A 20,544-nucleotide genomic window follows, 5' to 3' on the forward strand; every position below is an offset into this window, starting at 1 on the left:
CACGTTGGGCTCTGTGCTGACAGCTCGGAGCCTGGAGCCTGTCTTCGGATTCTGTGTCTCCCTCTCTCTCTATCCCTCCCAAACTCATGCCGTCTCTGTCTCAAAAATAAATAAACTATAAAAAAAAAATCAAAGTTGGACACTTAACCAACTGAGCCACCAAGGCAATTCTAAAATGTGTAATAAATATATGCTCCGAAGAGACATGGGTTTATCTACTGAGGAAAAAACTGAAGACAGCCTGTTCAGGGAAACTCAGGTATCGACTCTGCTTTCTTCCTTGCCACTGCTATCACAACAAAAGCTCATTCCAAAACTGAGACAGCTCAGTGTGTGTAAACATGCAAATTTTCTCCTGGGTTGATTCTTTTTAAATTCCTTTTTTATCTTTTATCACTGCTAGCAAATCATCAGATCATAAGATGTAATTACATTAGAGATCCAATTTTTTCCCAATCAATTCATCTGCATGTAACTTTTTTTTCCCCAATCAATACATCTATATGTAACAACCAGGGGTCTGTTCCTTGAACACTTGCTTATTCAAGAACTAAATCATGGCTCCCATCCCCCTACTTCATGAAATTAAAAGTATGCTAATGAATTTCAGGCACTTTATAATCTCATCGTATCCAACTATATCCACTTTTCATACAAATTATTATAAGCACAGTCAGATTTTTTTTCTAATGTTCTCAAAAGTAGCTTATATTCATTTTTTCCTCTGTATTTTTTAAGAAAATATATTTTATATAATTATAGATTCAGGAAGTTGTGAGGATAGTATTGAGATAAAGAACTTCCTTAATCCCTTCATTTAGAATAGGTCTGCTGTTGACAAATTCTTCATCTGAAAATGTCTTGATTTTCTATTCCTGAAGACTTATTTTCAATGCATAGAGAATTCAGGTTAACCATTCGTTCTTTCAACCTTTGAGTGTCATGCTACTGCCTCTGTCCTCCATCTTTTCTGGTGAGAAGTCCACCATCAAAAGTGTTGGTTTTCCCCTGTAGTTAAGATGTTGTTTCTTCCCTTCTCTGCTTTCAAGATTCTTTGTCTTTAGTTTTTAAAAGTTTGACTATATTGGGGCTTGGTGTGGATTTCTTTGGATTTACCCTGGTTGTGGTTCTTGAATCCATAGGTTTAGGCTTCTTGATAAGTTTAGAACATTTTTAAACTATATTTCTTCAAATACATTTGTAGTCTTAACCTCTTTCCAGGTCTCCAATGACATGTTAGATCTTTTGTTATGGTGCCACAAGTCTCTGGGACTCTGTTAATTTTTTTTTTCAGTCTATTTCCTCTATTAAGGTTCACCAATCCTTCCTTACATCCTTTCCAATTTATTGTTGACCAATCCATTTAGCTTTTATTCCGGTTACAGTATTTTCACTTCTAAAATGTCCTTGTAGGTTTTCTTTATTTCTTTGTTGATGCTTTCTAATTTTAAATTTGTTTTAAGTGTGAGACAAAAAACGTGTGGAGCGGAATGTGGGGTGGTAGCCCTGTTACTACTGAGTGATGGTAAAAATCCTTAACTTTCTACCTGAATCTCCTCTGATACAATCCTAGCAAGGAGAGGCAAAGGTGCCCCCATTACTGCCAGGTAAGGATAGAAGTTCAGGCTATGCCCAGGTCTTGCTGGCAGTCTTTCCTATGGTGTCTGATTGGATTAAAGTGGTCACTTTCTATTAAAAAAAAAAAAAGTGTCTTAACAGGCTACCCTTCTCCTGGTCCTTTTGGCTAAAGAGAGTTTCCTTTTATTGGCCCTGCCTTTTTATCCCGTGTCTGATGTCCTTCTTAATCACTCTAGGATATACTAGGCAAAAAGAAAATTCAGGGAATTCACCTCTGAGTTGCCCACAGATATATATCACTAGTCTCGGAAAATGTAGTATCTCCAACAAAATATAAATATTTTTATTTTTTGTTTCCCACTTTTAATTTTATAACAAATGATACAAATATGAAAACCATAAACCATGGGTAATAAAGTGGACAATTTTAAATTATAGTTTACAAAAAATTCTATCATATGTTTACATTAGAACCTTTTCCTTAGACCTTTATTCAAAATAATGTTAACTTAAAAATGATAATTTCAAGAAAACAAATGCACATGTAAATATGTGAATATAAAACAAATTATTTGCTAGTTTAGGAAACACAGCTATTACCTCAAAATAAAATTTCAATTTCCTTAAGAGTAACTAAATTTATTTGGCTGGACATAGCAAAGTTTCAAAATATGTGTCAATAAAAAAGTCAATCAAGTTTCCAAAAATATAGCAGTATGGTAAATTCAGAGGAAAGCTGGTGAAACCAAGCGAATTATCACCTAAGTAAAGGCAGATCAGTGTTGCAATTTTGCTTACCAAGACCTCTCAGTTTAATAAAAGTTTGTTTCTCAGATTTTAATTTTTTTGACAGTTGATGTGTTGCCTACAATTTTACTGGTATCAGGGAGTAAGGGCGAGTGGGCCTCTTCTTCCTTCTTTTCTCTGGTCTTCAGCTTCTTTGCATCTCAGATTTCCCCTTTTGTTTTCAAGGATCATAAGTTTCTCAAAAGTCAGTGGACTTCTGGAATGAGTATTATGTATTCTAGACATGCCGGTACTAATCCACAGTAAACACAGCTTCCACTAATATAATTTTCATGCAAAAAAACACCACAAAAATTAAACAACGTACTCACCACTTCTACTGATTATATCAGGTTTGGCCTTCATCATTTTGCAAAACTGTTTTCGGCAGTTGTGTATCCACTCAGTTTGTTTATCAGACATTTTGAAGCGTAATAAAAGTTTGCCAAGATCATTGTCTAATAAGAAATATAGCTATGTTATTATGAGATGCTACAAACACTGAAAAATAAGTATTAATGTTAAATATGTAAATAGTTACAAATTCTAGAAAAAGTGTAGTATATGACTTTCAAAAGAAAACATTTTATGTAATTACATCTTATACCATCAATTGCTATTTATACTAAATGACCAGAAAAAAAAAAATTTTAAAGCTCACAAAATGGATTGATATAAACATAATGCTTGAATATTCTTTTTCTTATATGAAAGTGACTCATTACTGAGTACTGAATAGACATCAAAAAACAGATGCAATAGATGTTAGATTTCATTACATAAATGGACATGAACATTATACTCTTATTTCACTCACATTGATACACAATTTTATTAATTTCTTTAAAAGCAAAAAGGAAACATAAGCATAGAAAATTTCTAGCCAATCACTTATTTCCACTTCTTGCAAAAAATTATACTGAAAATGGATGATGCTACAAGAGTATCTATGGCTAAAATATAATTTCTTTCTAAGCAATTTCATGGAATACATGGGAATTTTCATCTAATTTTATTTTTCCATTTTAATTTTATTCCCATGAGGTTTTTCCAATTACTGCTTTATTTTCATTCCTATGAGAATTAGCATTAGAAAACATCTATTAATAATATATTAAATAAGGACTTTGGTGTCTCTAAGAAAAAGTTATACAAGTATTTATTCAAACAAACATATATACTATCTTCCCACATACATGTAGATAAACATTCAAGGGAAAGAAAAAAGAAGCAATAATGTTCTCTTATTTTCTAGAAGATCATGGGGGAATAGGTAGTCACGTGAACTCACACCTTTTAATACCTTCCTTGAAAGAGATTTTGGGGATCAAAAAGGAAAAAGAACCTTCTGAAAATAATGGGTCAAAAGTCTGACTGCTCCTGCCCAAAGTGTGTCTGGGAACACTACCAGCACAAAATACATCTGCCTAAGCTCTCTTTGGGGTGATAAATCCCACTGGGAAGATAATAGTGATCAATCTAATACTAGAGTTAGTTTCAATCAACTCTTCTTTTAAAAAAAAAAAGAATAAAATTATAAAACAAGTCCTTACTCTTATAGCTTTAAAAACTTAATCATTCTACTATACCAAACTATTTAATTTTATTTTTTTCATCCAATATTTGTAAAAATATATTCAACAAATATGTATGGAGTTTCTCCTGCTTGGCTACAACAATCAAGACAGTCACTTGCCTTCATGAATACCGCATGTCATAAAGCATATATATGTATGTATGCTCATATATATATACACATCATAATAGTGCACTTTAGACATACTTATCATTCCTATGACCTAAACTAGTTTTATTTAGCCCCAAAAAAGCAGCTATATATCACAGTTCTCATGGTTATGATATCTAAAATTATATAATTAAATATATAAGTCATACTTTATGTAAATATGTCCCTATTTGACAGGTAGGTCACAAAAAGCATCTCATATTAAAGCTACATATTCTTTTATACGACAGATGAGTATACAAATAAATATAACAAAAATATGCATACTCACACAAATGTATACATGAGCGAAAGAATTGTTTTGTTGAAAGATTGTGTAACTCAGATACTTAGTACAAATCTATTCTATATATACCAAATGATCCTGTAACACTTCATAATAGCCTCAATCAGAAGCTAGAGAAAAATTAAAATTAAAGTGATTAAATCAAAGTAAAATGATTCTTTTTAATAAAATCTCTCAAAACCTTTAACCTAAACTCAAGAAATACTAAAGCTAATAATTTTGTTGAAAATTATGCTACTAATAATAAAGTTATAATGTTAATTGTATCTTCACATGACTTAGGTAAAATACTTAATTCAACACAGCATTAAAATAAGTTTTTGTAGTTTCCATTTAGAATATCTACATTACTTATTTCCCAAGAACAAACTGCCTAGAGCCTAGTAAGAATCACTAGTGGCACATGACTGCAAAGACAAATGTAGTTTTTCATCTCTCTTTTCTCCTCTAGGTCTTTTCCATCCAGTTGTAAACTGTCTTCTAACTACTACTATCTCCTTCAAATAGAAGATGCCCACATAGCTCTTTTGTAAATTACCTGATATTTAACAATTCTATATTATTCTTTCCCTCTTCCCTCCTGCTCTATACCTTCCTCTTTTTCTGTCCATCCCTTCACATTTGCTATTCTGTTTCGCTTTTCATCATCTCATTCTAAGAAAAAAGCACAAGGCACCATAATTGTAAACAGTGCTGAAGCAGCAGATGTGGTATGCATATGATCTACCAGTCAGTGGAAGGGCTAAAGGGTCCCATTTACCTGGAAATTAGAATTTGGGCTGTAAGAAATGCTGAGCTAGAGACAGAGGAACTACAAAGACTCCTAGAACTATGTACCCTATTTTCACTTCTGGCTACATTCCCACAATCAAAGAGAGTGTGGGCTTTTCAATTTGCATTCCTCGCAGTTAAAAATATTTAGTGATTTGATACAATACTAACTGAAAATATGTGTGTCTGTGATACTTAGGTTTGAAGGAACAATGATTCCTTTATTTCCCCCTCCAAGTTTGAGGCTAAAAAAGTAGTAGACAGGAAATAAATGAAGTTAAAGAAATTTGTTAGGACCAAAACACCTAAAGTAGGCACCATTACTTGGATCTCCTGCCACAAGGACTTCCAAATGTCTCCCCCAAATTGAACTAACCTATTTAATTATAGACAATGATTGACAACCAAAGGCCTCTCCTAATTAAAAGGTGTCAATATAACCTAAAGATAGGCTAACTTGAAAGTACAGCCTATACAAGAAGGCTAACCCAAGATTTTCCAACCTTCTCCCAAGTTTGCCTACCAAACACCCTTCCTACCCTTGTGCAGAGTAAAGTAAGGAAGTCCAGAGAGAGGCCAATGGTGTTACATCAGCAAAGGCTCTTGGACATAGAGTATGAGGCAAGAGGAAATAAATCATAGGAATGGTATTAAAGGAATACAATAACTCTAAATTAGTGATTATGTGAGCAGAGCAAATATGAATCTGGTGTTGTCCAAAAATTTCTATGTTTATAATAACACAAAAGAATTAAAACCCTGGGTTTTGCCTCTGGTCATGATAATAGGTACTGGGAATAGATTTGCTGTCCTGCTGTAAACAACATGAAGAATAAAATATAATAAACAACTGTTTTCAAACATTTGCCAATAGGCAGTACAGGGTTGTTTTGCTGAAGAAAGGGAAACAAATGTGGTGAGCTTTACAAACTTTTTAAAATTTAAATAAATAAATAAACAAACAAATAAGCAAACAAAATGTGGTCAGCTTTTACAATTGGCCTCTTTTTCTTGAAAGCAATCACTATGCAGGAAGGAGGATGCCAAGGAGGTCTTGCAGAGTTGAAGAGACAGAAGTCAAATTGCAGAGACAGACTGAGGAGGCTAAAATTTTGGATCATAGTACTGAAGAATAAGAGCAGAGCCAAGAACTTGAGAGATCTGTGTAAGTCTTTGTAAAGCTGATTGCAAAATAATCATCTCTGAAAATGAAGAGTAAACTCTCAAAGCTGGGGAAAAAACAGTTGGGAACTTGTAAAATGAACAATTCCCAGAGCAAACATGGTGCTAGTTCCAGGGTGGATGTCCGTAACTACCAGGTAGTGCGTAACAGTAATAGAATTAAGTTAGTAATAAAGGCAACTCTACACCCATCCTAATCAAAAAAATCAAAGCCTTGAAAAGATCAAACTGATCCATAAATAACTGGACAGCACTCCAAAAATATTTAAAGAAAAAAAATCCCACAATCAACAGTATAAAATCAATAACGTCTGAAATTCAACAAAAAAATCACAATATGAGAAAAAGGAAAAATGTGGCTCAAACCAGCAGATAAATCAACTAATAAATCCTCAAAGAGTTAAAGTGATATGATTAGCAAAGATTTCAAAATGGCTATTTTTAAGTATTTAAAGAAAATATGAACAAAATCAAAAGCTTTGGTACAATTTAAACCAAATGTAGTTTATATACTACTGGAATTCCACTCAGTAAAAACAGACAGCATATGGTACATGTAACAAACTGGATGAATCTCAAAACCATTAGGCTGAAAAAAATTAGGCACAAAGAAAGTATCCTATATGATTCCATTTGTATGAACCACCAGTATAGAAAAAACTAATTGTTGATAGCTCTTCTCAAATGGACTATGTTTTGCTCTCTTGGGAGTTAATTTCAGCAGTCTTCATAGACATTTCTTATTGTCATAACTGCAAGTGGGGAGTACAGAGACAGTTCAATGGCATCTAGTAGGTAGAGACCAGGGGTGCTGCTAAAAATTCTACAATGCATACGACCACACCCTCTGGTAATAAGCAGTTACCCACACCAAAATATTAACAGTGCTGAGGCTGACAAATCCTAATCTACAGTAGTGGGGGGAAAAATCAGTAGTTGCCTGAGACTTGGGAGTAGAGAGAAGATAACTGCAAGGGACAAAGGAAACTTTTGTGGGGTCATGAAAATGTTATGTATTTGATTATGGTGGTGATTATGTATGCACAAAAATGTCAGAATTCAAACTATTCTTAAAATGGATGCATTCTGGGGCACCTGGTTGGTTCAGTCAGTTGAACAGCCAACTCTCGGTTTCAGCTCAGGTCATGATCCCAGAGTCATCGGATGCGAGCCCCATTTTGGGCTCTGTGCTGAGTGTGGAGTCTGCTTGAGATTTTCTCTTTCCCTCACCCTCTGCCCCTCCCCCATGTATGCACACACGCACATGCTCTCTCTCAAAAAAAAAATGGATGCATTCCATTGTATATTAAAAAATTGATTATATATACATATGTGTATGTAAATGTTGGTATAATTAAAAGTGACAGTGACTTCTAAGCATACTAGTATCACTAAATATGAGCAATTATAGTTCTTAATTTGATAAAAAATCTATATTAGAGCTCAGTATTTCATAAGAAAGCCTGTGCATATTATCAATTACATAGTTTTAAAAAAGAGGAAGATCGTTATAAAACTACATGATCTTTGATGGAAGATCATGTAGTTGAGCGTTGAGGGAATTTTTCTTTCTCTAAAGAGAAAGAAATTATATTTTATAATTATATATACAATTATATACATATAATTATATATATACACACAATTATATTTTTATGAAAAATAAAATGACCAGAAAACAACCTCAATAAACCTTAATTAAGTGTATGGGAATGTATAGGGGCACTTGGGTGGGTCAGTGGGTTAAGTTCCTGACTTCGACTCAGGTCATGATCTTGCAGTTTCTGAGTTTGAGCCCTACATTGGGGTCTGTGCTGACAGCTCAGAGCCTGCTTTGGAGTTTGTGTGTGTATGTGTGTCTCTCTCTGCCCCTCCCCCACCCACACCAGTCTCTCTCTCTCTTTCAAAAATAAACATTAAAAAAAAGTAAATGTCTGGTCATGTATAAAATGATCACTTGTAAGAACCCTAATCACAACATTGAAGTGTTTTAAAGTATATAGATTTTTAAAATCCTCATTGTTACATCTTCTTATGAGGTTCTGGCTCCTTTCTGGGTATAATCCAATCTCTTATAATGAAATGAATATTCACTTCTTAAGGTTAAATGAGAAAAAAAGTGTTCTACTTCACCATGAGGAATCCAGGTTTATATTCTATACACTGAATACAATTCCTTTCTTAACTCACATTTTTATATCAAATGGTTTTATATACTTCTAACCCTAAAATATTATTTTTAGAGAAAGTACAATACCATAATTTAGTTTCAGTATATTAATTACACATCTAGCTATGAAGTTCCCATGGTAAACTACTGTTTTGATTTCCCAGGAAAGGTTTGGTGTGTCTAGTGAGTATATGCTCTTCTTCTCTTTGCTCCTTCAGACCATTATGATTTCCAGACAATGAGAAATTGGAAGAGAAAGTTAAAAATTCTATTTTAAAATCCTTACTAACATTGAGGAAAAGAGAAAAAAAAAATAGTTTCATGTTCACCAATCACAGCTGACAATATTCTATATCTAGACTCGGAAATTCTTTGTTATAATGAACACTATAATCTTTTCATACTAGAATACAGTATATACTTTTTCTCAAAAGATTATATAGAAATATTATATTGATTATAAGATTATTATGGACAATAGAAAAAGAACCTCAGTTTCAAAGGGAGGAAAAATATAAGTTCAATATAAATACAGAGAAAATCTGCTATTTACACAGAAAACTTTTAGTATTTCTTCCCTGGATGTAATTGTGAATGCCCACTTTATACAGATATTTTAACAAATTCTGCAAAAGAAACAAAATAAATGGAAGATTTCATAAACTAACTACCAATATATTCCTACGCTTAATTTAGATAGTCACCTTTGTATTATCCTGAACCTTATTTGTGTAATATTTGCTTTCCACATGTATTTCTGCTTATCTACTTCCGTGTAGTTTAACAGTCCTTTCAGTTTACTCTTACTATAATAAACAAGGGAATACTTTGCGTGGTCTTGGAGAAGCAACTGAAAAGATGCTTAAATTCTCTGTTATTAGTTTTCTGTACTTCTCTAAATTCGGGAGTACCTAAATTCATTACACATGAGCTTATAAAACATGTCATCCATATTTTATACAGATTATTCCTCATTGGGGAATTATCATACCACTTTTCCTTTTAAAAACTATGTGATAATCATTTACCATAAAAGAAATGAGTCATGTTTTTAAAAAATGAGAAATTAGTTTTCCCTTATCACTTACACCTAAACTAGCAGGTGATCTATCTCCCCTTGTTGTCACAGATGTTTGTTTCAAACATGAAGTAAGTTCATGTTTCAAGTACATGAAAATAAGTTTTATTATTCAAAAGCAAATGCTTATCTGATTTTTAAATTAAGTATCTTAACAGCTGCAGCTCAAGATCTGCTACACTGAAAAGAAACCTTTACCTCATACTCCCAGTCTCCTCAGTTAGCAGAATTATTTCAAATAAGCCATTTACCTTTATCTGCAGAAAATATATCTTAATTACAAGGTTAGAAACAATAAGAAAAAGAGTAAGAAAATGTCTGATCTGATATAAAGGTCTAAATTAGTAGTTGATAATTTATTACAAAAAATATTTCTAGACTATATGTGCAAGACATAATACAAAAAGCTTTTAAAATGAGAACAATATCCATCATTACGCTGCACTATATTTTATGTAGTGTCATACTATTTTCAAAGTACTTTTACAGTTTTCCCTATGGGGTTCTGTATTTAGTTGACTGGAGAAGGAATGGTAATCCTAAATCTCACAGAATTTATCAGACTAGCAATGAAGGCAACCTGGTCCACTCAACTTGTTAATTAGGTAATTTTCTTTCTTTTATTAAAATATAGTTGCCATTATATTTCATCTCATTTTCTCTTTTTTCTCCTAAAAAGTTTATTTCTGGGGTACCTCGGTGGCTCAGTCAGTTAAGTGTCCAACTTCAGCTCAGGTCATAATCTTGTGGTTTGCGAGTTCAAGTCCCGCAACAGGCTCTGTGCTGACAGCTCAGAGCCTGGAACTTGCTTTAGATTCTGTCTCCTCTTCTCTCTGCCCCTCCCCTACTCACTCTCTGTCTCCTTCTCTCTCCCAAAAATAAACAAACATAAAAAAAAAAAAACCTGCATAAAAAAGGTGTATTTCTACATACAATGTAGGTAGTATTCCAGATTTGATCTATACTATTAGGATTGTATAATGGATTGTTATCCCATTTGTAAATTTAAAAAGACATGAAAATAATTCATCAGGGACATGGGCATGGACTTAATGTCTGAAAAGACAGAAATTATCAAGGTGTCAGCAAGAAGAAGCATCAGTGGATAAAGAATTAAACTCAGTAAGGACATGAAAATTTATTAAACAAAATCAAGAAAGATAAATGAGAACTGTCTTGTTAAAATATGAACATTGTTCCAATAACAACATTACAGCATTTGTAATTGAAAAGCCTAAATTTCAATGTCTCTTAATGCGAATGATTTAAAATACAAGCATGTCTTGAGAGCCAGGATAAAATATGTTGGCATCATAAGAATGTAACTACAAAACCCATGAACTTTATTACTCATTTACTGCACAATGCCTAGCTCCAGAGGCAGAGAATACAGTATTCTAGTTCTTCAATTACACCTCTAATTTAAAAAATTTATTAATATTTGTTCCTTTATATTGAAGAAAATACATTGCAATAATTATTTTTAAGTAATAGTCTGCAGTTATAAAATGTTCAAACTAAATTTATGTATAATACCTGTCAAAAAGCTTTTTCCATCCCCCAGCATACTAATAAAATACTGTCAATGGTTTGCATTTTCATTTATGTTTTTATAAAGTACCAAACCTATGCAAATAATCTACATTTAATACAGTGGCTTAGATTCATGTTTCTCAAGAACAGAATATGATCTTCATAGCCATTTGATCAATACATAGAATCTAATGATTCAACATATATTTTATACTGAATTCATTCAGAGCTGAAAATTTACAAACCAAAAAGCAAGTTCTAACTGGAATTCACTTCACTTTTGTATGATATCCTCTCTCCTTTTCTCATTAATTTGAAGAAGGAAAACCTACTTCATGTTGCAGGGGGAGATACTAGGAAGAGATTATATCTCATATATTATTTGAAATTATCATTTTTCTCATATATGAATAATGCTATTTAAAAATACCCAATTAAATATGTCTGAAGAATCGGACTATAAAAATTTTAACATTATGTGGTGTATTCCATTAAAGGGAATGATTATCACTATGGAACTTACTCTTTTATACAGTATTTGAAAGAATGTTTTGCCAGGCATACAATCAATTTCCCATCAGATAAGTAAAAATGCAGCAGAGGAAGCAGTAAAGATACTGAAGCTACAAAAAGATTGAATTTGAAGTAATCACAGAATAAAGGCTGTGTATTTTTTTGAATATTGTTTTCAATTGTGGAAAAAAGGAATGCCAACAACGTATACCTTTTATGTGCTATAAAACCATAAACTACCACTTTGTAAATGAAAAAATAACTATAATAAAGGTGTCTACTTCCTGAATGATATGTACAGAAGTCTGGTTCAAAGAACTTTCTAACTGCAAAGCTGCTGATGCCCTAAAAAATAAGTCAGACCAGAGATTATTCTAGGTATGAGAAAAATTTGTAAATTTACTTCAGATTAGCCTGAAAGGAATTCCCAATGTCCACTGACAAAGATTTAGAAGATAGAGTCTGATGACGGAAAAAAATAAAAGAAGAAAAAATTCAATGTTAATTCATCCACTTAATAGACATTTATTATTGTCTACTACCTAAGGCAGACAGCATTTTTGTCTCATAGAAGTTACATCATAGGGAGCAATGAACAAAATACATAACTCAAAGTAAGGTATAGTGTTGTTAGAGAAATCCACACAGGGACGCAGAGAGATATAAGGGAAGAAGTATATTTTAGAGATAACTTCTCTGAAGAAGTAACATCCAGACTAAGCATAAAAGGTTTAGAAGGACTACCTGTGTGAAGAGGAGTCAATACTCCACGAAAAGGGAACATCAAGAGCAAAGGCCCAGAGGCGCCTGGGTGGCTCAGTAGGTTGAGCGTCTGACTTCAGCTCGGGTCATGATGTCGCGGTTCGTGGGTTCGAGCCCCGCATAGGGCTCTGTGCTGACAGCTAGCTCAGAGCCTGGGGCCTGTTTCGGATTCTGTGCCTCCCTCTTTCTCTCTGATCCTCCCCTGCTCATGCTGTCTCTATCTCTCTCTCAAAAATAAAAATAAAATATTAAAAAAAAAAGAGCAAAGGCCCAGAAGTATACACTTAACGTAGTCTAAGATGTGCAGGAAGTTCTCAAACCATTCATCTGATAAGGAATTTATATTTAAAATATATAAATTACAACTCAATAATAAAAAGACAAATAATTAAAAATTAGGCAAACGATGTAAACAGTCAATTCTCCAAGGAATATCAGTATTCAGGGAAATGCAAATCAATATCACAAAGAAATAGCACTTCACATCCAGTAGGATGGCCAGATCACAAAACACGAGGAGGAGGAGGAGGAGGAGGAGGAGGAGGAGAAATGAGAACTCTCATAACACTGTTGATGAAAGGCTAAAATGGCACAGCTACTTTAGAGAACAGTGAAGGTTCCTCAACCTATTAAATATAGAATTACAATAAAACTCAGCAATTCAATTTCTAGGTTTATATTCTAGACAAAAAAAATCTATGTTCATACAGAAACTGGTACATGAATGTTTTCAGCAGCATTATTTATAATAGCCAAAAGAGGGAAACAGGGAAGCCTGGGTGGCTCAGTAGGTTGAGCATCACTTGATTTCAGCTCAGGTCATGATTTCAGGGTCATGGGATTGAACCCCAAGTCAGACTCCATGGTGAGCAGGGAGCCTGCTCTGAATTCTCATTCTCTCTCTCTCTCTCCCTCCATCCCTTCCTCCCACTTGTTCCTCCCCACTGCTTGCACATACTCTCTAGAAAAAACAAAAACCAAAAAAAATTAAAACAAATTTTTGAAAAGGTGGAAACAATCCAAGTATCTATCACCAGATAAATATATAAACAAATTGTGGTATATCCACATAATGGAATATTAATCATAAAAAGGAACGAAATACTTATCCATGCTACAACATGAAAGAACCTTCTAGATGAACTTATAAACACTATGCTAAGGGAAGAAGCCAGTCACATAATACCCCATGCTACACTATTCCATTCATATAAAAAGTCCAAACTAAGAAATCTCTAGAGACATAAAGGAGATTAGTGATTGCTTAGGGCCGGGTGAGGGAAGTGAGGGAAGAGAGAGTACTGGGTTTCTTTTTGAGATGGTGAAAATGTTCTAAAGTTGTCTGTGGTGATGGTTGTACATATCTACTAATATACTAAAAACTACTGAACAGTACGCTTTAAATGGGTGAATTGTGTAGTATGTTAATTACATTTCAATAAAGCGGTTTTTAACAAAACAAGACCCACATGCTTATGTAGAGTATGTAGGACAATTACTATATAGAGAAAGGCCATGAGATGACTGAAAGAGCAATGGAAAGGGAAGAATGAGAAAGTGACACATTTGTTTATACAGCTGACTTACATTAGTTGATACTCTGTTTACTTAGAAAGCCCAAAGAAGTTCAACTTTGTATTTTGGATTATTTTTGTTCTGTTTTGTTTTATTTTAAGGAAGGGCCTCTGGAGGGATATATGGGTTATGAATGATTATGGAGGACTTCCTAGAAGCACTCAAGTTCACTTGAATTAGGAGTTACTAATATATTTGACGTTTTCAGTGAGTAGCCATCCAAATTTATAAGATCAAAGAGAAACAATCAATGCCATGTGGCCCTACTGTCAGTGGCTCTGGAAGTCAGTGCTGCACTTCTACTACTGTGGTGGTCCTGTCAGGAGTATTAGAAACATCAAGCAATGACACACACACAAACTTATTCTCTACTTGAAGATACCAGCCCCAGCTGAGTGAATATAGATCCAAATGTTAAGACAGGTATTCTATACAGTAAGATATACAGAATACAGATATAGTCTAGATTTCTGATTATTTTATAATTTGGTCTGGATAAACATTATAAAAGTAATTTAAAAATGAAATGAATACAGGATGCTAGAAAGAGAAGATAGCAAATTCCTCACATTCAGATGTCTAATGCTTCCAATAACCAGAGTATTTTATCCAGTCCCTCAAACCATTTCTATTTCTCAGTTTGAAAGTACTGATTTTGCTTTTCTTTAGAGAAAGAAGTCTCATCCTGAACACACCAAAATGGAATGTAGTAGAGAAAACTGGCCAACGAGGGGTATAATAATAAATCGTAGGAGATCTAAGTTTAGCTTAAAAAACAATCTGTTTTATTTTATGATCTGTTTCACATGGAAAGGACACTATGAGTCAATCTACAGTCTCCTGGCATACTAACCACTACCAGCTTTTAACCACAGTACAACTCTCCTTTCTCTCACTTCCCCTCAACTTTTTTTTTCATTTATTATTATTATTTTTTATTTGAATTCAGCTTAGTTAACAGAGTATAGTACTGGTTTCAGGAGTAGAACCTAGGGATTCATCACTTAGTTAATACCCAGTGCTCATCCCAATAAATGCCCTCCTTAATGACCATCACACATTTGGCCCACCTCCCACCTACTTCCCCACCAGCAACACTCAGTACTTGTTTCTCTGTATTTAGGAGTCTCTTAAGGTTTGTCTCCCTCTCTGTTTTTTCTTATTTTTCCTTTCCTTTCCCTATGATTATCTGTTGTGTTTCTCAAATTCCACGTAAGTGAAATTCTATATATTTGTCTTTCTCTGACTTATTTCACTTAGCATAAAACATGCTAGTTCCATCCATGTTGTTGTGAATGGCAAGACTTCATTCTTTTTGATCGCCAAGTAACATTCCGGTGTGTGTGTGTGTGTGTGTGTGTGTGCGCGCGCGTGTGTGTGTATACACACACACACACCTCATTTTTATCCATTCATCAGTGGATGGACATTTGGGCTCTTTACATAATTCAGCTATTGTTGATAGTGCTAAAATAAACACTGGGGTGCATACGCCCCTTTGAATCAGCATTTTTGTATCCTTTAGGTAAATACCTAAATTGCTGGGTCATAGGGTAGTTCTAATTTTAATTTTTTGAGGAACCTCCATTCTGTTCTCCAGTTTGCATTCCCACCAATAGTGCAAAAGTATTCCCTTTCTTTACATCCTTGCCAACATCTATTGTTTCCTGGATTGTTCATTTTAACTATTCTGACAGGTGCAAGATGGTATCTCATGGTGGTTTTGATGTGTATTTCTCTGGTGATAAGTGATGTTGAGCATCTTTTCATGTGTCTGTTAGGCATCTGGATGTTTCCTTAGGAAACATGTCTATTCATGTCTTCTGCCCATATCTTCATTAGATTATTTGTTTTTTGGGTGTTGAATTTGATAAGGTCTTTGTAGGTTTTGGATTACTAAATCCTGATATCTGATGTATCATTTTATATTCTCCTATTCTGTGCGTTGCCTTTTCGTTTTGGTTTCCTTTGCTGTGCAGAAGCTTTTTATATTGATGAGGTCCCGACATTTTGTTTTTCCTTTTGTTTCCTTATCTCCAGACACATGCCTAGTAAGAAGTTGCTGCAACCTAAGTCAAAGAGGTTGTTGTCCGTATTCTTCTGTAGGATTTTGATAGTTTCCTGTCTTACAGTTAGCTCTTTCATCCACTTTGAATTTACTTTTGTGTATAGTGTAAGAAAGTGGTCTGTTTCATTCTTCTTCATGTCGCTATCCAGTTTTCCCAGCACAATTTGCTGAAGAAACTATCTTTTTCCATTGGATACTCTTTACTACTTTGTCAAAGATTAGTTGGTCATACATTTGTGGGTCCATTTCTGAGTGCTCTATCCAAGTTCATCAGGGATAACAGACTATAATTCTCCTTTTTGGTGGGGTCTGTGTCTGGTTTTGGTATCAAGGTAATGCTGGCTTCACAGAATGAGCCTGGAAGATTTCCTTCCATTTCTATTTTTTTGGAACAATTTGAGAAGAATAGGTATTATTTATCTTCTTTAAATATCTGATAGATTTTCCCTTGGAAAGCCATCTGGCCCAGGACTCTTTGTTTGGAGATTTTTATAACTAAATCAATTTCTTTGCTAGTTATGGGCCTGTTCACATTTTCTATTTCTTCCTATTTGAGTTTTGGTAGTGTGTTAGTGTCTAGGAATTTGTCCATTTCATCCAGATTGTCCAATGTATTGGCATATAAGTTTTCACAGTATTCTCTAATAACTGTATTTCTGTGGTGTTGATTGTAATCGCTCTTCTTTCATTCATGATTTTATCTATTTGGGTTATCTCTCTTTTCTTTTTGGTAAGTCTGGCCAGGGGGTTATCAATTTTGTTTATTCCTTCAAAATACCAGCTTTTAGTTTCATTGATATGTTCTGGGTTTTGTTTGTATATTGTTTATTTCTGCCCTAATCTTTAGTGTTTCCCTTCTGCTGCTGACTTTGGGCTTCATTTGCCACTCCTTTTCTAGCTCCTTTACATGTAAGGTTAGCTTGTTTACTTAGGACCTTTCTTCTTTCTTGAGATAGGCCTGAACTGCAACGTACTTTCCTCTTATGACTGCCTTTGCTATATCCCAACGGGTTTGGACTGTCATGTTTTCATTTTCATTTGCTTCTATGTATTTTTTCTTTCTTCAATTTCCTGGTTGACCCGTTCATTCTTTAGTAGTATGTTCTTTAATCTCTATGTATTTGAAAACTTTCCAAATTTTTTTCATGTGGTTGATCTCCAGTTTCATAGTGTTGTGATATGAAAATATGCAAGGTATGATCTCGATTTTTTTGTACCTGTTGAGGGGTGATTTGTGACCCAGTATGTGATCTATTCTGGAGAATGTTCTATGTACACTCAAGAAGAATGTGTATTCTGCTACTTTAGGATGAAATGTTCTGAATATATCTGTTAAGTCCATCCAGTCCAGTGTGTCATTCAAAGCTACTGTTTCCCTGTTGATTTTCTGCTTAGATGATCTGTCCATTGTTGTAAGTGGGTGTTGAAGTTCTCTACTATTATGGTCTTATCATCAAGGAGTTTCTTTGTGTTTGTGATTAATTGATTTATATATTTCAATGCTTCAAATTGAAAGCATAAATATATACAATTGTTAGATCTTGATGGATACACCCCTTAATTATATGATAATGCTCTTCTTCATCTCTTGTTAATCTTTAAAATCTAGTTTGTCTGATATATATTTGGCTACTCCAGCTTTCTTTTGACATCTTTTAGCATGATTGATGGTTCTCCATCCACTCACTTTCAACACAGGGATCTAAAATGAGTCTTTTGTAGACACCATACAGATAGATCTTGTTTTATCTCTTTTGATATCCTATGTCTTTTGACTGAATCAGTTAGTCCATTTATATTCAGAGTGATTATTGAGATATGAATTTAGTGCCATTGTATTACCTGTAGAGTTGGTGTCTCTTGTGGTGCTCTCTGTTCCTCTGTAGTCTTAGTTGCTTGTTTTTTTCTGTACTCAGAGTGTCCCGCTAAAAATTTCTTGTAAGGGCTAATTTAGTGGTCACAAATTCCTTTAGCTTTTGTTTGTCTGTGAAATCTTTCTCTCTCCTATTTTGAATGACAGCCTTGCTGGATAAAGAATTCTTGGCTACACATTTTTCCCATTCAGCATATTAAATATTTCCTGCCACTCCCTTCTGGCCTGCCACATTTCAGTGGACTGGTCTTCTGCTAAACTTATGTATCTACCCTTGTAGGTTAAGGACCGTTTGTCCCTAACTGCTTTCAGAATTCCTTTTTATCTTTGTATTTTGCAAGTCTCACTATATGTCATGGTGTTGACCTGTTTTTGTTGCTTGCGGAGAGTTCTCTGTGCCTCTTGGACTTGAATGCTTGTTTCATTCCCCAGATTAGGGAAGTTCTCAGCTATAAATTGTTCAAATAAACCTTCTGCCTCCTTTTCCCCCCACTCTTCTTGTTCTAGGGCTCTTATGATATGAATAGTGTTTTGTTTTATGGAATCACTAAGTTCTCTAAGTTTCGCCTCATGATCTAGTAATTTTCTCTCCCTCTTTTTTCAGCTTCACTATTTTCCATAATTTTATCTTCTAGATCACCTATTCTCTCCTCTCTTTTTTCAATCCTCATTGCCACTGTATCCAGTCAGTACTGCATCTCAGTTATAGCATTGTTTATTTCAGCACGACTAGTTTTTAGGTGGTCTCTGCAGCAAGGGTTTCTCTGGTGGCTTCTATGCTTTTTTCAGGCCCCGCTGTTAGTCTTATGACTGTTGTTCTAAATTCTTGTTCAAATATATTGATTATATCTGTTTTGAGCAAGTCCCTGGTTTTGATTTCTTCATGAACCTTCTTTTGGGGAGAGTTCTTCTATCTTATCATTTTGGCTAAGTTTCTGTTGTTTGTTTTAAAAACTTGGTATGTTTCTTGCACCCGAGAGTGCTGCTATACTAAAAAGGGGTCATACACTGTCTAGGACCTGGCACTTCAGGAAGTGTTTTTGGTATATGCTGTGTACACTCTGCTATTGTGTTTTGGCTGCTCTTTCCCACTGGTCAGTCCTCTGCAGAACTCCTACTTGCCTGCAGTGAGGTGTGTTTAGACCTTTAACTAGGTGTGCTTTAATCTGTTTGTTGAAGTAAGCCTAGAATAAAGGAGTGAGGGAAGAAGCCTGATCCCAAAAGAGAGAAAAGGTAACAACAACAAAAACAGAAACGAAACAGAGAATCAAAAAACTCTGATTCCAAAGAAAAGGGGAAAAAAGAAGAAGAAAAAGAAAGAAAAGAATAAAAAAGCCTGATCCCAAACAAAGAAAAAGGAAATAAGAAAAATAATCAATCAATTAGCCTGATTACAAAAGAAAAAAAGAAAGGAAAAAAAAAAGTTAAAAAAAAAAAGATGAAGCCTGGTTCTATTTCCACTAGAATTGCAGGTATTGTTTTCAATTGTTCGATTTTCAGTGCACTTGGTGCATGGGGGGTGCTGGCAGTGCTGGTCTTCTGAAGGAGAGGCCTGCTAGGTTGGCTCAGAGTCACTCTTGCCCCAGGAAATGAGCAGTTGCCAGGCACTGGCTGCGGAGGGTCAGGGGAGGCAGGGAGCAAGGTTTGGTGTGAACAGATCCCAGCTCCACTCTGAAGTCCCACCATGTTGATGTTGGGGGGAAAATGGCATCACCCCAATCTTTCTTCCCTGGACTAGAGATCCTACTCACCCCTACAGTTCAGGCAGCCTTCACAGAATAGTGAGGGCAGTCAGTTTACCCTGCACCATAACTCTCCTGTGTTTTTTCTTTGGTGTGTGGCTAGGATTCAAAACCCAGAGTCTTAAAGGACCTGGCACCATGCAGATCTGCACTCCCTCCTCTGGAGTAGAACCTGTCTACATTGTGTGAAGTCCTCTCTCCCTGAAAAATAGTTCCATGGCTACACAGTGCTCAGAATTTATGGTGTAGTACCACTAAAAGCAGCAAAGGTTATATTCCCTCTAGGTGAGCCTCTTTCCCCTGCCAATGAAAGGCCTTTGGCTGGTGCCTTCAGGGTCTTTTGTCTTTGGGGAGATGATATACTCTCTTCCAAAAACACTCCAGGAAGGGGAATGTTCTCTCCCAATGCACCTTAGAGATCCCTACACTACACTATGCACTCCAGGGCCAGCTCCCCCTTCCCCAGGACCACCTGTCACTGCTCCTCTTGAAAGTCATGCACTGTCAAAACCTCAGAGTCTGAGCTCCAAACACACTTAGAGAAAAAAAAGAAGGGAATGCTTTTATGTCTGTAAGATTATTCACATGTTCACACATATGTGGTATATACATGCATGCACATGTGTGTACATATATCATGTGCGTGCTTATATATATAATACACATATACATACATAGATAATATCAATCACTAGCTTTTAAAGGGCTTTTACATTTTAGTATTATAACCCTAAAAATATGCACAAAGAAAAATAACTGAACCAGATGATGTCTAAAATTCTTATTTACAGATGAAGATAAATTATCTAATAGCTAACACTAATGCCAATGAGCTAACAAGAGGCAATTTAACAGATGAGAAGATGCTAACTGTAGCAAG

The 20,544-nt window shown here is 34.8% G+C and overlaps 1 protein-coding gene across 1 annotated transcript in view; it reads right to left on the minus strand.

Moving 5' to 3' along the window:
- The window catches only part of TBC1D32 (TBC1 domain family member 32), a 202,970-nt gene that overhangs the window by 51,509 nt on the left and 130,917 nt on the right, over window positions 1–20,544 (minus strand). Inside the window, exon 27 of the mRNA XM_077760780.1 lies at window positions 2,697–2,822. Within this exon, the coding sequence (XP_077616906.1) occupies window positions 2,697–2,822 (126 nt within the window). The remainder of the gene's footprint in view (window positions 1–2,696; window positions 2,823–20,544) is intronic.

Source organism: Crocuta crocuta, unplaced genomic scaffold (assembly GCF_008692635.1).
Source record: "Crocuta crocuta isolate KB4526 unplaced genomic scaffold, BGI_CrCroc_1.0 scaffold305, whole genome shotgun sequence".
Lineage (NCBI taxonomy): Eukaryota > Metazoa > Chordata > Mammalia > Carnivora > Hyaenidae > Crocuta > Crocuta crocuta.